Below are 24,293 nucleotides of genomic sequence, written 5' to 3' on the forward strand. Positions count from 1 at the left end.
CTTCTCATAAATGGTTGTGACGTCGATCATGTGAGGCCGTTAAGATTGTGAATTTCACTCTTTTTTTTTTTTTTTTTCAGAAGATATCAAACTCAACGTAAAATGAGAGATAAAATACTTGACTTTAATTTAATGAGCAAGTAAATAGTGATTTTGGGCCGAAGTTGTATTACTTTCACAGTCAGCTTTAGTTACAATTGTTGAACTGGCAAATAAAGAAGAGTACTAGTGAATTGATTTTAGGATGAGACGTAGTCCCTTTTTACCTTCGGTAAATTCTTAAAAGGTGCATTTAAAATTAGAACGTGCTAAAACATATTTAACTTTTATTATTTTTTTCAAAAGACGTACAACTGTTAATTTTTTTCATTTATCTTTCTTTTTTCTCATTATTTTGTTCTTTCTCTTTAGAAATAATCTGCAATATGTTTTTTTTCTTTTAAATTAAATTAAACTTTAATTTAAATTTTAATTGATATACATATCCACTAAATTTATTTAATTTTTAATTTTAATAAAAAATTAAAAATATAAAAGAAGATTAATAAAATATTAAAAATAATTTTTTTATTTTTTAATTTCTAATTATAAAGAATAAAAATTAAAAATAAAATTAATAACGAGAACTAATTTTATTAGTAATAATAATTATAAAATAAAATAAAATAATCTGTTTGATGAAAATCAGCACCATAACTTAAATACATCACTCATTATAGTGCTAATTTTTGAAGACCAATACCTTAATGGTGTTAGTCTTCAAAAATCAATATCATAGTATTCTGAAAATTTTAAATCATTTTAAAAACTATTATGAGGGTTTTAAAATAGTAAATGAGACTTTATTTGGACTCAAGTTCACTTAATAAATCCATAAGAGTTGGAATGACTTTGATTGGAGCTCTTTAGGATCAATGTGGACCTAGTGATTTAGATATCCAAAATTTACAATGAGATGGAAGTATGGAATGTGTAAAACATGGATATGGTGAGAAATCATTGGTCTGAGTCTCCTACATAAAGTTATAAGCTTGTGTCAGTTGACACAAAGTCTAAAATTTTTTAAACCTTTTGAGCAATGTTGAGAATCCTTTACGGTATAACAGGTGGCATATTTGGACTTTTAGGTACTGCAAAAGCCTACATGAGTTGAAATGATCCCGATCAGAGTTTTTTAAGTTCGCCAATGAATTTTGACTAAAATTCATTAATGAACCTTGGAGACTTAAATTTCTAGAAACCTACAATAATATGGGAGAGGTTAGTGTGTAGAAAGTATGTATGGTATCTAATCCTGGTCCTAAGACATGTATGTTAAGTTATGATCATGTGTCAACTAGTACAAATTGTGGTGCTGATTTCCGAAGATCAACAACACAGTGTTGGTTCTGATAATACACTACACTGTGCTGTTGGTCTTGTACTGTTGGTATTGACACTGGACTTTCTCCCCTAAGTTCTTCTAGAACAATCTTGCTTATGGGCTGGCGGTTTAATATAATCCTCTTCCAAGAATCGGGCATTCGTACTAACGATGACCTTCTGATCCTTAGGACTATAAAATAAACCATCCTTTGATCCTTTTGGTGCATCGTGGGAGTTATTGGTTTGAGAGTGTTCAGATTACCTATCAATGTACCAGAACAGATATTGACCTCATTCTTATTGACAACAACTTTATTTGTCAAATAAGATTGAATATCTGTCTTTAAACAATTTAGAAACCGAAATTGAATTCTTTCTAAAATTAGGTACATAAAGACAATCTCTCAAAACTAAAGTTTTATCACTCTCAAACTTTCAAATAAACTTCTCCCACTGCAACAGCTGCCACTTTGTAGCGGTGGTTTATCACGTAATCCTTTTCCAAGAATCGGGCATTCGTACTAACGATGACCTTCTGATTCTTAGGCGTGTGGTTGGTGGTTGGTGGTTGGCGGCCACAAGCATTTGCTGTGCAAGCTGGGCGTTCCTGGCGCGGACGTGCATGCATCCACCAAGTGGCTGGACGTGCGTGCAAGCAAAAGCTGTGGAGTGCAAGCTCTTGGGCGTGCAAGCAGTACAAGGCGTGCATGCAGGCACCAAGGGGCTGGGCGTGGGTTGCAAGCAAAAGTTGTGGAGTGCAGTTTTTCTTGATACGTTGGCACGGAGGAAACACTCAATCTTCTGATCATTTCTTGGCATCTCTGGATTTTTCCGGTCACCGGCGTGGCTCCGGCGATTTTCCGGTCATCACCGGTGTAGCTCCGGCCAACGATCAAAAAGGGAAACTCAACAAAAGAAGGGAATCGATTAATTGCAAATCCTTTTGCATTAATTGGCATTAATTCATTTCCTTTCAATTTTGAAATTGTGAATTCAAATTCAAATTGAATTTGAATTCGAAGTGGGTTGCACGTTGAATTAATGCCAATTGTGTATTTGAATTCAAATTGATCTTGAATTCAAATTGGGTTGCACGTTGCGGTAATTGGCATTAATTGGCTCTGAGGACCAGCTGGACGTCTCATCCAAGATGACAAAGTGCACACGAAAGGAAAAAGTCAAGCTAGTCAAAAGGAGGTTGATGTGGCATCCAAGGTGGCAAGTGAAGCAGAACAAGTGGACCAGTCAAATGAGATTGATGTGGAAATTCCTAATGATGTAGCGGATGACGTAGAGGTTCTTTCTTCCCCTCACACAGGACGTGGCAGCCCCTCTCCACCCCCACCGCCTCCCCTACCGGTGGAGAGGGAGGAGGCAGCGCCGGCGGACGGTGGACAGCAGGCGGTGCCGGCGGGTGGTGGACAGCAGGCCGGCCGGCAGGAACCTCCAGCGCAACAACAAGCGGACCGGCAGGGAGCTGCAGAAAGGGAGAATCAGCAGCCAATGAGGCGTAACTGGGCTAGTTTATTCAAGGATAACAGGACGGTGAAACAAGCTAAGGGGCTAGATCAGTATGAAGCCAAGGGAGAAAGGCTTCAATTCAACTACGAAGATATCGACACGGTAGAAGACTCGGTGGGGTACTGTCTTGTGGGCTGCTTTATGGGACGGCATCCAGGCAGGGAAGGTGTCGTTAAGGTGGGATCTAAATGGCCTTCCTATCAATTTTTCATGCACAAAAGTGGCTGGGTGGTTTTCCGTTTTGACAAGGAGGAGGATAGAGAGACGGTGCTTCAAGGGGGGCCGTACTTTGTATTTGGGATTCCTTTGTTCCTGAAGAAGATGCCAAAATGTTTCATGTTTGAGGAGGATGGAAGATTTGTCCCGGCTTGGATACAGATACATGGACTTCCGCCTGATTGTTGGTCGCAATTTGTCTTGAGCAAAGTGGGATCGGAGGTGGGCAAGCCGTTATATACGGATAGCTTGACACGCACACGAGAGAGGTTGGGCTATGCAAGACTTATGGTGGAGATACCAACTTTTGAAGACCGCATTCATGAGGTTCCGATCACACTTCCGACAGGAGTACAAGTGGACTTGAAGATTATATATGAGACGACACCGGCTTTCTGTCAAAAGTGCAATAGAATGGGGCATGACACGGAGGCTTGTCAAGGAGGCGCGGTACCAACGGGGCAGCAGCATGCCCGGGCTGAGCAAGGGAGACAAACTGACCCAAATGCACCAAAAGCTTGGAGGAATAGATCCCAATCAGCTAGGGGAAGGCGGAGGACAAGATCGAGGTATAGACCACGAACAAGGTCGCAATGGAGGCCAAGGCAACAACAAGCTAATGTGGGGGAGCATGAAGAGCATGTGGGGTTAGAGATGGTTTTGGCAGGCAGCCCGATTCCGGTGGCTATTGTACCGCCGGAAAATGAGCAAGAGGAGCAGCAAGAGGTGCCTAGAGAAACCGAGCAAGTGCAGCCGCCGCAAGTAGTCCAGCAGCCGACAATTTCAAGTGAAGGGAGCTCATCCTCATCTTTTGTCTCTTCCTCCACGGCATCGCAAGAGGATGGGGCAGCAAGGGAGACTATACATATGGTATCAGAGGCTTCGACATCCTCCTCATTGCCCACTGCTACATCATCCATGGGGGGGGGGGGGGGGGGAGACAGCTAGTAGTACACCTGCCTATACGATTGGTACAAGACAACGGGTGCGAGCAGCCCGCAATGGTCATAAATGAAGGTTGCATCCTGGAATATAAGGGGCTTTCACAAGCCCCTAAAACATGGAGGGGTGCAGCAACTCCTTCAGCAAAGAGACATTCAAGTAATGGCGTTAATGGAAACAAAACTCAAGGAAGAGTCATTAAGTCCAATATTGCAAAGGAGGTTCTCAGGTATGGGACATGCACATAACTTCAATCTTTCTAACCATGGTCGTATACTACTTTTTTGGGACTTGCATAAGGTTGATTTGGATATTCTTGTGACAACCAACCAATATATACATTGCCATATTCGATGCCGCATTTCTAGCAGGAGCTTCTTTGTAACTTTTGTTTATGGGCTTCATTCAATTGTCACAAGAAGACCGTTATGGGATGCACTAGTAGATTTGGGAGATAATATCACTGATGCTTGGATGGTTATGGGAGACTTCAACTCATATTTATCTATTGATGAAAAGAAGGGTGGTTCCCCGGTGACAAATCATGAATTGAGAGATATGCAAAATTTTACACAAGTTTGTGGCTTGGTGGATCTCCGTTCCATTGGATGCCGCTTTACATGGACTAATGGTAATGTTTCTTGCAAGCTAGATAGAGCTTTGGTTAATTCCTTTTGGTTGATGGCAGACTTTGATGCATTTGCGGAGTTCACTGCACCGGGTTGTCTCTCGGATCATTCTTGTACTATTGTGCACACAATGTCCAAAGACCGCCCCCCAAATAGAGCTTTCAAATTCATAAACATGTGGGCATTGCATGAAGACTTTGAGAAGATTGTGAAGGACTCATGGGCAGCCCCTATACAAGGACATGCTCAATACATTCTCAAAGGAAAAATGTTCCGCTTGAAAAGGTGCTTGAGGGAGCTAAACAAGAACAACTTTGGCCACATCTCGGAGAAGGCAAAGAGAGCAAAAGAAGAACTAGAGGAGGTCCAAAGGAGCATTCTAGATGGCGGCCCACCTCCTATAGAGTACACTCAAATAAGGAAGAAAGCAAATCTCTTAATAGAAGCGGAAAGACAATTCTACCAACAAAGGGCCAAGAATGTATACTTGAAGAGTGCGGATAAATGCACAAAATTTTTTCATGATGTGGTGAAGAGGAACAATAAGAGGAATGCAATCATTACACTCAAGAAACGCAATGGGGACCAAACCACAAGTATAAATGAAGTTGCGGAGGAATTTGTTGACTATTTTCACGGCTTGCTTGGTAAAAAAGAGGCATGCACATTTTTGGACAGCAATGAGATCGACGGAAGGAAGCTTACATTGGGGCAAACAGAGGACCTAATTAAGCCGGTCACGATAGAAGAAATTAAAGCCGCCTTGCATGATATTGGGTGTGGAAAAGCTCCGGGTCCGGATGGCTACGGTTCGAAATTCTTTACCTCATCTTGGGATATTATTGGTAATGATTTTATTGCAGCGGTGCAGGAATTTTTTCAAAGTGGCAAACTACTAAAGCAATGGAATCACTCCCTAATATCACTTGTGCCAAAAGGAGACCATGCGGTGGGGGTGGCGGACTATAGACCAATCTCGTGTTGCAATGTCTTCTACAAGGTTATTTCAAAGGTACTTGCAGCCCGGTTATCTGAAGTTATGGATTTCTTATTGGACCCGGCACAAGTAGCATTTATAAAGGGGCGCTCCATAGGTGACAATATATACTTGACTCAAGAATTGCTCCGGAAATATGCAAGGAAAAGGATTTCTCCTAGATGCATGATCAAAGTGGATTTGAAAAAAGCCTTTGATATGGTGGATTGGGATTTTCTTATGTCGGCACTCGTTGGTTTTGGTTTTCCCCAACGATATTGTAATTGGATCAAGGAATGTGTCACAACAGTCTCTTACTCAATCTCTCTTAATGGTGGTGTTTATGGCTTCTTCAGTGGGCAAAGAGGACTTAGGCAAGGTGACCCCCTCTCACCCTTATTGTTTGGATTATGTATTGAGGTCTTATCAAGAAAACTCAAAGTTACCTCTAGATTGCCATCTTTTCACTTCCATCCAATGTGCAAGGAGGTGGGCATCACTCACCTTGTTTATGCGGATGATCTTATGTTATTTTGCCGAGCGGATACATCTTCTACACAACACTTAGCGAATTGTATGGATTTCTTTGGAAAGGCTTCGGGACTAAAGGCAAATCCACAAAAAACGTAGATTTTCATGGCCGGTGTAGAAGCAAGAGTGAAGGCTCAAATCCTTGATCTATTGGGTTTTCAAGAAGGTTCTTTCCCTTTCCGATATTTGGGCATACCATTGGCGGCGGAAAAATTGAGGATTGCTAATTATGGACCGCTCCTAGATGCTATCACAAGAAAGATAAATGCTTGGCCCAAACATACCTTGTCATATGCCGGAAGATTGGAATTGATAGGTACGGTCCTACAAGGTATGGAATGCTTTTGGCTTTCAATGCTTCCAATTCCTAGTGGTGTTGTAGACAAGATTAAAGCACTTTGTCGGATGTTCGTTTGGAACTCAAAATGCCCTCCTATATCTTGGAAGAAAATTTGCTTACCAAGGCAAGATGGTGGATATGGTCTTCGAGATCTACTTGCATGGAATGAGGCTTTATTGAGCAAAATCTTATGGAATATCAAGTCCAAAACAGATTCTCTATGGATAAAATGGGTACACCATCATTATATAAAAGGTGTAGATTTTTGGGCATGGGAAAGCAAGGCTTCGGACTCCCCTTTGATCAAGAGGCTTATAGAAATCCGGAACAAGATCTTGAGGACTTCAAGTGATGTTGGAAGTGCAAATATGAGGATGATGGATTGGTTTGTTGGGGAAGATAATGGAGTTAAAAATGCATACAACTTCTTCATGCCAAGGGGGACGGAAGTTGCATGGAAAGCTATGGTGTGGAGGCCGGAAATCATGCCAAAGCATCGCTTTGCACTATGGATGCTAGCGCAAGGGAGGTTGAGGACCAAGGATAGAATGGAGTATGAACCAAACAAGGAGTGTGTCATGTGCCGGCAACAAACGGAGTCAAATCAACATGTCTTCTTTGAGTGCCCGGTGACTTGTGAGCTTTGGTGCAAGGTGAAGCAATGGTTGGAAATCCAACACGACTTCAAATCTTTTGAGGAGTTGCACCAGATTTTTGGGAGGTATTACAAGGGTCGCACTTTGAGAATGAAAGCTCGTCATCTAGGCATCTCAAGCTCAATCTACTATGTGTGGGAAGCTAGAAACAGATGCCGCTTTCAGAATATTGCTCCGGATGTAAATTGGCTGTTTCGGAAAGTTCAAATTCATGTGCATAGGTTTGTGGATGCTGCCCAAATGTTGTCCGTGGGAACCAGCTCTCAGACTGGACGGAATGGTGGACAGCACGCCGGTGGATGATGGATAACACGGTGTTTTGGTGGACATCCAGGGCCCAAAAATTATAGTTTCGCCCAGGGCCTTTGGACAACCAGGACCGGCTCTGTCTCCTCAGAGATGTTTGCTTAAGATGTCAAAGTATAAGTCTCCACGACCAAAGATGACTTGAACATTCCAAGTCAAAGGAAATTCACATTTAAGCTGCACTGAGATCTTCATTGACATGTATATAGAATCATATAAAATCTCAAGGCAGGTCACTCTAATAAATTAGTTACCTTTAACTAGCATCTACGTTTAACTCTCAACATCCAATATCTCCAGTCAGCAAGATTAGCTACTTGGTAAACCAAGGAGTTTAAAACGTGCTAGTCTTAACAGAATCGATGATGTTCATGCTCATCAATTCCTTAACTAAGGATAATTTTAATACATTCATAATTGCACATGTAGAGATGCTCACTAGTTATGATCTAATCATAAATTCTCTCATGCTATGAATTGTATTGCGGACATTCAGTAAATGAGTTTAAGATCAAATCAAATATCCATAGAAAATGTACACTCAAATAGTAAATTTTTATTTATATAATAAATGGTATAATCGTAAGGTACCTTAAGACACCTCTCAAATATAATAGAGTCAAAATCCTAATTTGTAAAAGAAAGAAAAAAAATCCTAATAGAAAAGAAAATTTCTTAACAGACTCGAACCCCTAAGAATCTTAAACGGATTTAAAATCCTCAAATATAAAAAAATAAAAAATTTGAAAACTACTCTAAATAGCAAAAACTATGAAAATTATTAAAAATTAAAATTATCAAAAATTATAATAAAAATCTTTGGATCCACCTGCATCACCTAAGAAAGTGTCAGATTAAGGAAGAGGTCTAAAATAAAAGAAGCAACCTATTTTAAAATTATCTTTTATAAATCCTTAACAACCTCTTTGAAAAATATTTCAAAATCATATTTTAAAATAATTTTAAAATATTTTTTAAATTTAGGTCAAATCCTAAGACATTTAGGGAGGTTATTTTATGGTTAACAAAAAGCCCTAAGGATGTATTAGGTTAAGAGAGAGATCCGATTAAAAAGGATAATAAATATTTTTTCAAAATTCATCTACTTCAAAATATCTAAAAATATATATTTCAAACTTAATTTTGAAAATCCTTTTTGAAAAACTCTTTTGAAATTCTTTTTGAAAAATTATTTTAAAATCTACTATGGTCTTTTAAAAATATCTAGACTAAGTTGTGACCATAAAAATATCTTAATTGTTAGTGCAACAATCTTTTCGATGTATGAAAAAGGGGAGAAGGGAAATCAAAGTTAAAAATCTATAATTCTCTCAGATTCATAAAATCTTAACTTGATTTAACTTAAGAAATTATCAAACATCAAAAAGGGTTATATTGTCAGTATAGGGAGCACCAGTCTACTTTTATGATTTTGATGTTTGACAATATACCTAGGTCTAGTCAGTTTGACCAAGGATTGATCCAAACATGACCTGATGTTTGGATGTGAGTGACGTCTACTCAGATCAGAGTTGATCAAAAGACTAACGAGAAGTCCTAGTCAGTTAGATCTGATAAAAAAATTATAGTTGGACGCTAGACAGGAGAAGTCTTAGTTGGAGGCTAAGCAGGAGAAGTCCTAACAGGAGGTTAGGCAGGAGAAGTCTTAACAGGAGGCTAGGCAGGGAAGTCTTGGTTGGAGGTTGGGCAGGAAGTCCTGGTAAGGCTGGGCAAGAAGTCTGGTGAGTGAAGCTGGGCAAGAAAGTCTTAACTGGAGGTTAGGCAAGAGAAAGTCCAAGCAGGTTAAGTGTGACTGAATGTTTGACAAGTGGAAGTCTACCTAGTGACTAATCCTAATTGAAAGTTAGACACGCATAATCCTAGTAGGTTAGACCTATAAGGTAAGGCTTAGATAAGCCTAGTAGTCAGATAAATCACAAGTATGCTTAGGTTGCTTGTTTGAGTGTATGGTAATCTTGTAGGAACCATGAGGTAGAAGCAAGACTGAGGAAGCATAAGAGACCTCCTCTAGCGAACGCCTCGGTCCCAATAGGAGTAGCAGCCTTAGGCTGTGAACCAAGTAAAAACAAAGTGTGTTTTTATTTTCTATCCTTCTTTTCTACTTAAGATTCTCGTTTTCGTGTTTTTCTTCCACGTATACAATCGAAAATCGAAAAAAACGTAAACACGTTATTCACCCCCCCCCCCCCCTCTAGTGTGTTTTCTTCGATCCTACAACCACAAGGAGCTTCTCCATAACTTTGAAGAAGTCAAAGATGAGAAAAAGCTATTCATGGGGAACTCAACAACCTTAGACATCAATGGCCGAGGCAAAAGTGGTGGACAAGGAGCTGACTTTGAAAAATGTGTTGTATGTTTCAAAAATTATAAAGAATTCAATATCTGGATCACTTCTGAGCAAGCATGACTTTCATATTATTTTTGAATTGGATAGAGTTATTATGTGTCACGTCCCGAGAGACGGTTGTCTGAAAAATTTCATCAGCATCTTCGATCTCCTTTATCGATTTTATAACTGGCCTGGGATTGACAATCAATTTCCATCATATTGAAGGTAAAGATAACATTTTAGCTAGCGCCTTATCAAGACTTGTCTGCAGTTTGGCAGGAACATGGTAGACATGGCAACCTCCGGAGAAGGCTCTTCAAACAGTGGAAGAGATCCTGAAGCAGATCAAAGCCCGACCCAATCCTCAAGCCTCACAACATTTGGTGGGCCTTATCCATACTATGCTGAATAAGATACAGTGTAAATTGGACATCAAAAATCCTGAGCTTACTATTGAAGATAAACCGTTAAAACATGTCGCTCCTTAGATGCAAGATGCTTTTCGAGGCATATAAAAACTCTACTAGATTTGAAGGTTATAAGACCAAGTACAAGTAGGCATCGTACCATAGCCATCATTGTACACTCAGGTACTACAGTTGATCCGAAAATAGGAAGGGAGGTAAAAGGTAAAGAAAGGTTAGTATTTAATTACAAACGCCTTAATGATAACACTCATAAAGATCAATACAGCCTTCCTAGTATTCAAACAATCATAAAAAGGGTGGGGAATAGTTGAATATTTTCAAAATTCAACTTGACAAGTGGTTTTCATCAAGTCGCTATGCACCCGGAATCGATTAAGTGGACGACGTTCTGGGTCCCTGATGGTTGGTTATGCCCTTTGGACTCAAAAATGCACCGGCTGTCTTCCAGAGAAAAATAGATCAGTGTTTCAAAGGTACAAAGGAATTTCTCGCCGTATACATTGATGAGATCCTGATTTTCTCGAAGACAGAAGCAGATCATGAGAGACATCCGAAGACAATGCTCAGTATCTGCAAGAAAATTGAGTTAATACTGAGCCCCACCAAAATAAAGAGAAGAAGCCCTACAATTGAATTCCTAAGAGCCACCATTGGAAACTGCAAAATTAAGCTCCAAGAGCATGTTATCAAGAAGATAGCAAATTTCAGTGATAAGGAGCTTCAAACTACAAAAGGCCTTCGTTCATGGTTGGGCCTTTTAAATTACGCAAGGAGTTACATACCTAATATGGGTCGAATCCTGGGTCCATTATATTCAAAGGTGAGCCCAACTAGAAAGAAGAAAATGAACGCTCAACAAGGAGGAGTTCGACGCCAAATACCAAAGTACGGTAGTAGGTGTTCATCCACGAATTATGTTTGCCTACAGGTACCTTGAAGAAGAGTGAAAGAAGGCGGCCTTCAGTCGGTCCTTGAAGAATCTAACATTCTGTAATCAAATCCCTATCCCGGGATATTACAAAAATCCCGAGAAGAAATATGGCGTAAGGAGATCAACCACATATAAAGATAAACCTCACAACTCTCACTCCAGGATCGAAAAGAGAAAGCATCTGATCAGAAACAAGAAGTGTAAATGCTACCTTTGTGGAGAAGAGGGACACTTTGCAAGAGAATGCCCCAAGGAGATGAATAACACAAGAAGGGTGGCATTATTTGAAGGTATAGAGATCTCGGAGGACTACGAAATTATGTCAGAACAAGAAGGGGATGATCAGTCAGATGCAATATACACTATTTCAGAGGGTGAAGACTAAGGTGTGAATTCTTTAATTTCTGAAGAATACTTATGTGTCTTTATTGAATAGAGCAACTCATATATGGTTGGGAAAACTGGTGGATGGCAACCCTTGGTAAGAGTAACCCGGGAGCAACATGACTGCAAGCATCTATAGGATTACTTGCAGTTCTCAGCTCAGGATGGATTGCAAGGATTGTCTCTCAATTCTCAGCTCAGGATGGAGTCGGTACCTAGGGCAGAGAACAATAGGAGAGAAGGGAACACAAGTGGAGAGACAAACGAAGCAAACTCTTTATTTATAAACTTCAGAGGGAAGTAAGACACGAGTAATGCTCGTCTGCCTTGCAATCCATTACAAGCAGGCTTAAATAGAGAAAGAAAAGGTGATCATTACATGTCGGATGCTCATTGGGCCCCATCGTCACATGTGGAGATTCTTTACTTCTCAATCAAGTCACTCAGACGAGTGGCGGGACAGCGCTACTATACAAAAGCAAACAAAACCATGGGCTCAAAACCATGAGCACCTCTAGTTTTACAAAACTAGGAATCCAAGTGGACCCCTGTTGAACAATATGACACATGGACAGCCACCTTTGGGTGCTTTTCAGGCACACTGTTCGTCACGACAATAGAAAAAGGGCACTTACACATTGGCCCAACACTAACACGTGGTTGCGCTGGGAATCCGAGTCCACCACGCTCCATTATTGACTCTGATAATGTACAACCTTTTGGTGGTTGGCTGTACGGAGCCGTCGCTGGTTCTTGCCTGACGAACCAGCAACTCTGTCACCAATCTTCATGGCGTCTGTCGCAGTCGCTTTCCGTCTTTCTTCTGCAAAGGATTCCAACGGAAACGCCATCTCCTCGGCCTTGCTGGTTCAGGTTTGATTTGGGCCGGGCTTGATTTCTGGGTCGTGATTGGATTTGCTGCAGGTGTCGAGATGGCTTGAACAGTACAAGGCCCGGGCCTGCTTTTGCTCAGTCACCTTTCCTCTCTCCTAGCGTCGCCCTACGTCGGAGTTGTTCATCTTCTTCCATCGCCAATAGTACGGATTCGGCCATCGTTGCGGTGGCACTCGTAGAAGATGTCGAGAAGGCGGCAGTGGTGCTAGGCCACCACTTCCCCCACCACCTTCCGAAAATGGATGGGACATCCATTTTACTTGCCGGGGAATAGTAAGGATCTACCGACTGTGCGTCGTCCCATCTTTGAGGTTCTTCAGCCTGTCGACAGCGTAGGCATGCTGTAGACTCATCGGCTGCTTCACAGGAGCAGGTCGTGGTTGTCTCCCATGAAGAGGCTGACTCCTCGGTAGATGCAGTCTCCCATGAAGATGAAGATGTTCCAGAGGAAGTCCTGCAAGAGTCAGTGCAATCAGTGGAACCCGAGCAAGTATTACCAGATGCATCGCTGGTCACTGAGCTATTTCCGTCGTCCGTCTCCCAGTCGGATGAGGTACGACTTTCTTCGAATGCAGAGCGCGAGGATACGTCGTCTAATCCGGATGCTGAAGCATGCTGGCAGGGACAGTCGGGCGGTGACTGTGCTTCATCAAATGAGGCTGATGATGCTTCATTTACACAACAACGCTAGACTGGTTGTTGTGGAGACGAGCCTTCGTAAGGATATTTCCTGTAATCCTCACTTCTTCCCTCATCGTAGTCTGGGTCACTCCAGACCTCGATGGATGCTTGTTCGTTGTAGAAATCACTTATCCCATAATTAAAAGAATACGATTGTTCTTCACCATCTGAGTAATAGTAGTAGGATCCTTCCATACCTACGTGAAGATCTCGAACAAAGGTTAAGCAGAATGGGGTTATGCTTGATGTGGTTACCAACGTCAAAGGCGGTGGCTACTTCCTGATATAACGAGGCCTACTCTTGTAGCCTTCACCTCAGGGACTCAACTTCTCCCTGCTGCGCCTTCTGCGTCTTACGGCGGTTACGTCTTTTGTCTCTTGATGTCCTTCGGCGAATTCGACAGCCAGTAGACTTCGCACACAGACGCTTTCTTCAAAGGCAATACGCAACGAACATAGCGCCTTGCACGGCTCGAAACCTCTGCAAGACTCCTTTCAAGCTCAGATACCAGAATAAAAAGATCGTCTCTTAGTTCTCAGCTCAGGATGGAGCCGGTACCTAGGGCAGATAACAATAGGAGAGAAGGGAACACAAGTGGAGAGACAAACGAAGCAAGCTCTTTATTTATAAACTTCAGAGGGAAGTAAGGCACGAGTAATGCTCGTCTGCCTTACAACCCATTACAAGCAGACTTAAATAAAGAAAGAAAAGGTGATCATCACATGCTGGGTGCTCATTGGGCCCCATCATCACATGCAGAGATTCTTTTCTTCTCAATCAAGTCACTCAGACAAGTGGCGGGACAGCGCCACTTTACAAAAGCAAACAAAATCGTGGGCTCAAAATCGTGAGCGCCTCCTCATCGGCTGCTTCACAGGAGCAGGTCGTGCCCATGAAGAGGCTGACTCCTCGGTAGATGCAGTCTCCCATGAAGATGAAGATGTTCCAAAGGAAGTCCTGCAAGAGTCAGTGCAATCAGTGGAACCAGAGCAAGTATTGCCTGATGCATCGCTGGTCACTGAGCTGTTTCCGTCGTCCGTCTCCCAGTCGAACGAGGTATGACTTTCTTCGGATGCAGAGCGCGAGGATACGTCGTTTGATCCAAATGCTGAAGCGTGCTAGCAGGGACAATCGGGCGGTGACTGTGCTTCATCAGATGAGGCTGATGACGCTTCATTTACACAACAACCCCAGACTAGTTGTTGCGGAGACGAGCCTTCGTAAGGATATTTCCCGTAATCCTCACTTCTTCCCTCATCGTAGTCTGGGTCGCTCCAGACCGATGGATGCTTGTTCGTTATAGAAATCACTTGTCCCATAATTAAAAGCATACGATTATTCTTCACCATATGAGTAATAGTAGTAGAATCCTTCCATACCTACGTGATGATCTCGAACAAAGGTTGAGCAGAACGGGGTTGTGCTTGATGTGCTTACCAACGTCAAAGGCGATGGCTACTTCTTGACACAACGAGGCCTACTCTCGTAGGCTTCACCTCAGGGACTCAACTTCTCCCTGCTGCACCTCCTGCGTCTTACGGCGATTATGTCTTTTGTCTCCTGATGTCCTTCGGTGAGTTCGGCGGTCAATAGACTTCGCACAGATATCTTCTTTAAAGGCAATACACAACGAACACAGTGCCTTGCACGGCTCGAAATCTCCTCAAGACTCCTTTCAAGATCTGATACCAAGAATAAAAAGGATCGTCTCTCAATTCTCAGCTCAGGATGGAGCGGTACCTAGGGCAGAGAACAATAGGAGAAAAGGGAGCACAAGTAGAGAGACAATCAATCTCTCCCAAGCCAATCAATCTCTCCCTACCAACATCACAATTCTCAATCTTTTCGCTTCCTTTAGAGTCTAGACAACTAGCCTTGTGATATCACTATAGCTATCAACAGTCCCTGTAGATTCGATACTTTTTATTATTTGATGACGATCGTATACTTGCGGGAGTTATTAGTGAGCTTGAAGTCTAGATTGTAACCACGGGACTGAAGGGTGGAGAAGTAAGTGAGTGGGAGGACCGGATCGTCGATTGCTGAGAGGAGGGAGGTTGAATCTTCTTCGACATTGCTGCCAACAAAAGTGGTGCAGCGGCGCTGAGATCGCAGAGGTCAGAATCCGCGGCGGCAAGGCATCGGGCATCGGCATTGTGTAGAGGGGCGATCGGGGGGTGGGGAGTTGGCGCGGCGCGGCAGGAAGCAGAAGTCGTGATTCCCGTCTAGGGTTTGCTTCATCGGCGCTCGACCTTTAAAGCCTGAAATCTGCGAGGTTTTCAGTGCCGGACGCGAGCGTGCGGGGTCGCGGGTCACGCAAAAGAGCAGGCGGGCGAAATCGCGATTCAGTTATAATGAGGAGTAATAGTAACTCTCAAACCGGGATTAGGCTAAACTGGTTTAAAACCTAAGGTTTACTGTAACAATTGGACCAGTTCCTATAGCGAACCAGATTTAATCTTGGTTCGCTTGGTTCACTAACCAAATGATCTCTGATTTGATCCAAACTAGTTTTGTTCGATTTGTCTTCGCAAGATGAATCTTCTCATCCCTTTTATTTTATCAAAATCTCTTCCATCACAAATCAAACCAAGTTGGTTCAATTTGATTCAAAACTAAATCGTTTGGTTCACTAACCAAACAATCTCTGATTTGACCCAAATTGATTTTATTTATTTCGTCTTCGCAAGACGAGTTTCATTCTCCCCCACTAGCAGAATTTCTTGTATCTTACATTATGTCCAAAATAGAATATTTGTAGGGAAGGACTATGTAATTGATGAGCTATTTAAGCTCAATGTAATGATCATTAGGTCCAAGAATAATAAAATGAAAACTCTTTCATTTATATGCTTAAGTCTTCCTATTTGTGATATGGTAAACTAGGACATGTTACCTACGATGTTGTGTAAATTAATTAGCATGCAAAGCATACCTACATTCCACCTTTATTTAAACCACAAGTGTAAGACTTGTGTTGAAGCACAAATAACAAGGTTATCCTTTCAACATGTTGAAAGAAGAAGTGAACCACTCAATCTGATCCACACTGATGTGTGCGACCTAAAAGGGATACCAGCATATGGTAGGAATAAGTACTTCATCATTTTGATTGATGATAACACAATATATTATTATGTATCTTCTCAAAAGTAATGATGAAGCTGTTGGAATGTATACTATAAGCCTAGCTTTTGTATGAATATCCTTATTTGAAATATTTTAAAATGAGAATCAAATTGGTTAAATATCTACATTTTATAATGTAATTGTCCACTTAATTTATATTGTAGATGACATGGTGTGTGGTGTCACACACAGAAGATCATGTTATCAGCTCCTTATAAATTATAAATAGTAGCTCACAACCAAGATGGATAGGGATAAACCATTGGAGTGGTTGTAGTGTAATTGGTATTAGTTTATCTTGACTATTAAATTACACTAGTACACTTTGTGTGTATTGAGCAGGACCGTTTGAGGTCGTTCGATTTATACTGACTATATAATCGAACTGGACCTCAGTTATTATGAATGTGCATGCTCTTAATCCTTATATAATAATAAGCACATATACTTAGTATGTATTTCTTTAATTCATCAAAGGGTGAGATTTATTAGTTAAATCAAAAGGCCCGATGAGTTGGAAAATAATGTTATGTATATGGTGTGTTGTTGATTATAGAAGGAAACTGTATCCTAATATTTAGGCTGATGATGTCCCCTTGAGGAGCTCATAAGGATTATCATATAAATCTTGCAAGTGAACTTAGTTCCGCATGATAATAAAGTTGAGTGGTACTACTCTCGGAATAAAAGTTAATTAATTGAATTGTTAGTAATTCAATTAATTGACAGGCATACGATATCTTAAACACAGGGAGATTAATGCACTCATGATAGAAGGAGCTCATATTATAATATGGGATTGGTGAGGTAGTTCAATAATAACCCTTTAGTAGTATGGGTTATTATTGATGGACTTGAGTTAAGTGTTCAAGGAGAACACAGAAAGCCCAAACCCATCAGGAGGTCAAAACCAATTCCTCCTCTAGGTCTCTGCTGTAGCCTCTAGATAAACCTCGTATTCACCTGAGAGAATTCCGTAAGAATTTCGGTTAGGAAATTCTATTAAGAATTTCTGAAATTCTGTTAAGAATTTTTCTTATAAAAAATTTTGTTAATTTTGTTAAGAATTTCTGTTATGAAATTCTGTTAAGAATTTTATTTTTTCAAAATCCTAAACAAAATTTTGTTATGATTTTTTTATAGAAATTTTGTTAAGAAAATAACAAAACTTAATTAAAAAATTTTGTTAAGAAATTAACGAAATTTTATTAAGAGATTTTGTTAAGATAATAACAAAATTTAGTTAAGAAAATTTATTAAGAAACTAATAAAATCTTATCAAGAGATTTTATTAGATTTTTTTCTAACTAAATTTGAATAAGAAAAATTTATTAGATTCTTTCTAATTTTTCTTAGATGGCAAAGCTATAAAAGAAGAGGATAGGGAGAGGCAAAAACAACACACAACCTAATCTAATGATGTGTGACCGCCCACCTTCAATTCAAGATCTTCTCCTTCTTCCCTTAGGGTCGGCGCCCTCCCCATCTCTCCCTCCCTCTTTTGAGTGCTTAGGCTTTCTCCTCTTTTCCTTTACTAGGGCCGGCGCACAAAATCTTTTATTCTTGCTAGGGCCGGCGACCAAGTGAAGAGGAAGAAGAAGGAGAAGAGGAAGAAAATGAGGAAGAAGAAGGGAAGTCTCTTTTCCTCCTTAGCCGGCTCTTCTTTGTGACTCTTCCTTCTCGAGCAAGAAAAAACTCAAATAAATAAATAATGTGTGATCAAATAATCTCACTAATGCTCTGTTTACTTGGAAGCGCGGAAAGAAAAACTGCGGAAAGTTTTCCTCCGGATATATCCATCCATTGTTTACTTTACTAACTTTTTAAGAAGGAAGGATATATAATCCATCAGCGGATCTGTTTTTTCCTCAAAACCTGTCACCCCGAAATCGGGCGGAACGCGACGGACGGACGGACAAAAAAATTCACTCCGCCTTTCGCACGCACCCATTCTTCTCTTCTTCTCCTCCGGCGCAACCGATTTTCTCCTCCTCTCTGCCGCCGGCGCCTCTCTGCCGCCGGCGCACCCGATTCTTCTCCTCCTCTGCCGCCGGCACACTCGATTCTTCTTCTTCTTCTCCTCTGCCGCCGTCCCCTGCTCGCCGCCGGCAGCAAAGAGGCGCTGTCAGACCCTCGACTTCGACGAAGAAGACGCCGGCGGACGGAGCCTCGCATGGAGCACGAACCACGACCTGCGGCGCCGTGAAATCGCGCCCCACGTGATGCGCCGCGCGAGGAGCACGCACTGCGAGCAACGCCGCGTGCGTGGCACACACGGCAGCCAACACCGCAGGCGGGTTCCCAAGGTACCAGGCGCCGCGCCAGAGGACAGGCGACGGCCGGAGCACAATCGACGCCCGGCGCCGGAGCAGAAACGCCCAAAATCGTCCAAAAATCGCTCAAATTCCTCTGATCTTTGTGACATCCAGCAGACTCGTTGAACCTAAGATTAACAAGATGAGAAAAATTGGACAGATTATCCTCACCTTCTTTATCAGGACCTAAAGTGATTTCGCTGCCACTTTTAATAACCACTGTTTCTTCAATTAACTCCCCATCAACAATTATTGGATTTGAACTTCACCAAGGAAGTAGTTGGTGATATGAGAAAAAAAATTAGCCGAGCAGCTGTGTATCTTAATGATAAGAAATAATTAGTGTTAAATTAATGATAAATGGACATAGGATTAGGATAGGCACATGGACACACGCCTTCAAATGGATATCAAAGAATTTTATGATTGTTATGATCAATAGTTTATGTTCAAATTTACTTGGCAAAATGGAACGAGTATTCTCTTGCAAGAGACTCCCATGTTTTTAAACAGTAAATTGCATCTACCTTGGATCAGTAGTGTGTTAGTTTAGGATGAACACCTCAATCATTGACAATTTTATGCATGATCTCACCAATTTCCCTGTTAGTCCTCCGACCTAATTCAAGTGAGAAACATAACAGCAAGAAAGCATAATACCAAGAAGTGAAACAAACAATAGTTTATAATGTTTTTAAGCTATATGAATTCAACACTTTATAGTAATAAATATTAATGGTCAGGAGACCTCTAGAGCAAGTAAATCTAAGTAGGACATTGCTTGTTCAGACTTAGAGTTCTCCCCAGGCAATCTAAAGGTCAAAACCTAAAATCGAAGAAAACAATAAGAAAAATCTGCTATATTTTAATAAACTATGGAAGGAAAAGGAACTGTTTCAACTCAAGAAAAACTTGTAAAGAAACTGCTTAGTCTTATAGTCCATTCAAGGAGGAGAGGATACTAGTGGTTCATAATTACATCACCTTTCTCCATCATCTAAGTTTACTCCTTCCAGGAAAAGAAAATCATGTAGCTTTTATCAGCTAAGCATATACAACTCTGTACTTTTTATCAGGTAGCTTGTTTAATCCTTCAAAAATGGTACAATTCCATCTATACTCAACATATATCTCTCCACTTAACCAAAATGATATTTGCCACAAGTTCATCATCATGATCAAGCTATGTTTGTCATTATTCTGGTAAGCTACATGAATTGTATTCTTCTGTTAAATTTATGCAAGGATATATTATTGACAATATTCAAATCAATTTTTACTAAATTGACAAATTTTTATCAATTGTCTCCCTCTATCCCTTAGACCTACTCTTCTAACAATAAACTCTATCTATCACCTTTGGAGATGTTCATACAATCACAACTTATTTTCCCTCATTCTATAATCTATTGAAGTTCCACCAAATTTCTATCCAATTTTAGTTTTTTTTTAAATTTATTTATCCTTTCTAGTAAGTCTACACATCCTGCTTAACAGTTTGACCCCTGTTAACATTGAATTTTTGCATGTGTTGGTACCTAACAATCCAACACACAGGTCTTATCAAAGCTTTTTTTAATGATCACAGAGTAATTAAGAAACTCTACTGTTTCAACCACCCTTTCTTTAATCTTTATGCTATTAATAATGTCTTCAAAAATATCATCTTCTAGTTAAATGATAGATCTAACGTATCCAAAACTTTCACTTGTAGCATTTCTGTTAATCCATCGTAACTCTTCAACCGATTCTGTTCTTACCCAAAATGGTCTTCTTCCAAGTTCATACAACATGAAAGATTACACATGCTCACATTCTCCATTTCAAAGAGTTCCTGATTATCAAAACGATGAATCAAAACTCCTAGTTAAGTTTCACATTTAAAAGAAAAAGAATAATAAAAGAATAAACGACCACCAATGCTGTCTTGTACTATTATGAATAGAAGACAAACCTCAAGTTTCTCAGCGTCACGATATCACTGTCGTTCTTGCACGTAATTTCGCACCATTGGTGCTCGTCATCCGAGCTGTTCGCAGTCAGTCGCCGAGCATATAAGGGCCTCGCGAGATTCAATCTTTATGGACGGGAACGTGGAATCAGCGGGGACTGCCAGCCTCGCGCAAAATAATCAACACTCGATTAGAGGGGTAAGGTAACGGACAGCAACAAAAAAACAAATTTAAACTACAAAGAGTAAGAATCCAGCCATATGATCCTGTTGCAAGCAGTAAACTGAAAGACTAGAAGCCATGCTAATGTTGAGACGATCGAGGGGAGGCATACCTAGTTTGGCCCACACACGAGAGTCGTCTTTGCTGCGAGAAGTTTCGGGCCGCTCCATTGCTGGGTCTTGGATGGAGCACGCGAATTAGGAAGGGGCAGGAAATGGCAGTGATCGGCAGCCGAAGGGGTACAGAGAGAGGGTTTCTTCCTTCCGAGGGACGGAAGAGAAAGCGAATGAGATATAATAATAAATATAATGCGTAGAGTATATCCACTACGATAAATTTATTTTTATTATAACCAACTTAATTATACTTCAAAAGGTATATATATATATACAACACAGGATGCAGTTGTACCTATTATATCCCTTGATTAAATTGTGCCTAATTTGACCTGAGCATCAAGCCATCTCCATTTGACTTGATCATCAGATCGAGTCGTAAGGACTCATTTTGATCCAGCCCTTATTAAATTAGATTCAACCTAATTCAAATTAGGTCTCATCATGTACTTGCCCCTTATAGCTCAAATTAATTAATATTTATTTTATAATCCAAGTTTCTCCTAATTAATCATAGTGGTAGACGACAATCTTCTCTCTTAATTCATTTATTGATTAAATTTAAAACATAACTTCTGCGCATTTAAAGTTCGACTTTCAAAATATTCATCAATATTGGAATCTTCATCTTTTTATTTATTTTTTTAATTAATAATCTAGGATTTTAATTAATATTTTTTTATCATAAAAAAATGATAAATCTTAATCAGTCTCATGGACTCAATCCCTGGAGATAAAATGATAATAAATACTATATTAAGATTTAGCCATCAAATCACTAATAAAGTAATAGCTCTAAAATAGGTAATGTCCCATCCCCTTTGAACATGGTATAGCGGTAAAATGCTGAGTAGGATATCTAAGTATCCACGGTCTCATCTATTGGAGTCAAATATATTTATGAGAGTTAGTTAGGTATGCATCATGATTTGTAATTTGTAAAATTTTACATATTTCATTGCATAAATGAATTCATAAGAGCATCATGCTTAAGAAACAATCAAAGAGATTTTTTAAAGCGAGTTTCAATGAATTAATAGTAACTTCTTAGATTTCTAAATTGTCATCAAATTATTTGTTAAGAAAGAAATCTCCAAACACATGTATCTCTTGTTATAAAATAATATGTCATATTCGAGAATTTTTATTATTTTATTATTATTATATATATATTTTTTTAAATTGATGTGAACTAAATTAAAATAATTTAGTTTGGTTCATGATGGAAGCGAGTTATGATAAATTGAAATAGATTAGAAATTTCATCCTGAGAAGACGAAGCTAACAAAATTTATTTGGGTTAAAACGGAAGTTATTTAATTAATAAATTAAATAAATTAATTAAATATAATAAATCCTACAAATTAAACCGATTTAATCTAAATCTTTAAATCCGATTTAAAAAGTTACTATGCACTCTTGCCTGGCCAAGTTAGGACCTGCGTTCAGCTTTATTAAGCGACGGACACACTAACCCTAGTTGACCGAGCTAGAACATCTGACATTTGGGACTCATCGGATTCGAACCAGTGATCTGGAGTTTCAGTTTATTTCATTCTCCGACGAGGTAAAGCCGACCAAATCCCAACCGCCCTGCTGATTAGTGAAATGAAGACCGCCTGTAGAAGCCTATCTTAGCCGAAATGCACTCCCATATGCATACACTATACTATTATGCGCCGCGCCCCTTTATGAAACTCCAGATCACTCACTCCTCGTTAAAACTAAACCGTAGCCCGCCGCCCGCCTGCAGCCCTTGCGACCTTTTCCTCGCGCGCACGCGCCGACCGAAACCTTCGTCAGGTTTCTCGCGTCGAGGAGAGCTATAAGAGGAGGCCGATACCCACAGCCCCAGCCACCCCTTCTCCCTTCCTCTTCCGCCGCCGGCGATCTTCCCTCTGCCCGACGCCCTGCCGCCGCACACCGTGTGAAGACGCCGCCGCCAACCAAAGCTTGGTTCTAGGGTTTCGGATTTAAGGTGAGTTTTGCATTCTTGAATTTGGTTAGTTCCGGTTTTGATTAGGTTCGGTGAAGGATGGGGATAGGGGTTTCTAAAATTTAAGCTCATTCTGTTTACTGGTTTATTGGAAGCTGGCTGTTGAAGCTTGGTTGTATGGTTAGGGTTCGGTTGAAGAAGATGGTCTGTTAGGTTGGACATTTTAGTTGCTGTATGTTTACCGTGACCATGACTTTAACCCTCTTTCGAGATGAAAATTTGATAAAACCTAATTAGAGTTTAACTTCATATATTTCAGAATATGGCACGTGAGTTATAAAACCTTGCAATTTACTCTTAATGCTTACTTGTATAAGTTTATCATAGTTTAGGGTTTGTTTGGTTGAAAAGTTAAGATTGATCTGTTAATATGAATTACCTATTAGATTAGGTTAGTTTAATTTTGGCATTTTAATATTTGGTTAATAATTAATTAATCAAGTTAATTGGATTAATTAGGAATGATGAATTGATTATTATATTAAGTTTATTGTTACCATGATTAATTACATTAAGAAACTTAATTAGATAATTAATGGGTCGATTAACAGATTGATTAGTTAATAATTATTCAATCAGTTTAATTAGATTAATGGGAAGTGATTAGTTGAATTGGGGTTAGGGTTAACTCTTGGTCCGGTTGAGTGGTTAGGTTAGCCGGAGGTTCGGCGAGGGTTTGATCTATTTTAGAATTAATATAGTTACTTAGTAGGTGTTATATATATTGTCATCTACAGGACTTGGAATTTCGGATTCTGTTATACGGAGAGGTTTCGATTTTGACGTGCGTTACAGCAAGTGGGTACCTTCTATCCTTGGATTCTTAATCTTCCCTGTGCATGAATAAATAAATATTAAATTGATATATGTATATTTATATGTGTATAATTGTTTTACGAGGGGATTAAAATGATCTTTAAAATATTGAAACAGGGTTAAAATAATTAAAATATTAAAGGGTAAATAATTGATTTATTTCCTGTTCGCACATGGGTTCATCTGGGAGATTTAAAATGGAAAAGGGTTTTTTCAAAATTCAAATAGATATTCTCATTACTCTGCTATTGATACTTGTCTTTTTATACTGCTTGATCTTTTATTTCTTATGTTGTTGATACTACATCTGGTTGATACTTATCCTTACCTGCAAACTTGATTGTGATACTTAAATGAATGAATAATAGTTAATTTGGTTGAGTTGGTCGTTTAGACCAAATCATGAAGATACATACTGAGAATGTAACAATGATGATAATTGATGAAAAAGATTAACGTGAAATGAGATAAAAAAAATTGATAAATAATGAAAGGTGTTAACTATGAGCCTAATTTTGATACCAGAGTTATATACCAGAGTACTGGACCGCACACCTGAGTAATGGTGCGAGACGTAGTCCTCGGTCCAGAGCACG

General features: G+C 39.9%; 1 protein-coding gene across 1 annotated transcript; it reads left to right on the forward strand.

The window, feature by feature from the left end:
* Positions 1 to 1,987: 1,987 nt before the first annotated feature.
* On the forward strand, positions 1,988 to 7,479 carry LOC141827233 (uncharacterized). Its single transcript, XM_074714466.1, has 5 exons — positions 1,988 to 2,099; positions 2,498 to 3,972; positions 4,098 to 4,273; positions 4,416 to 6,028; positions 6,563 to 7,479. Exons 1-5 carry the CDS (start codon positions 1,988 to 1,990, stop codon positions 7,477 to 7,479), a joined length of 4,293 nt encoding a protein of 1,430 aa, XP_074570567.1.
* Positions 7,480 to 24,293: the final 16,814 nt, after the last annotated feature.

The sequence above is a fragment of the Curcuma longa genome, chromosome 4 (assembly GCF_044706935.1).
Source record: "Curcuma longa cultivar G26 ecotype Majalengka, Jawa Barat chromosome 4, ITB_CL_G26_1.1, whole genome shotgun sequence".
NCBI lineage: Eukaryota > Viridiplantae > Streptophyta > Magnoliopsida > Zingiberales > Zingiberaceae > Curcuma > Curcuma longa.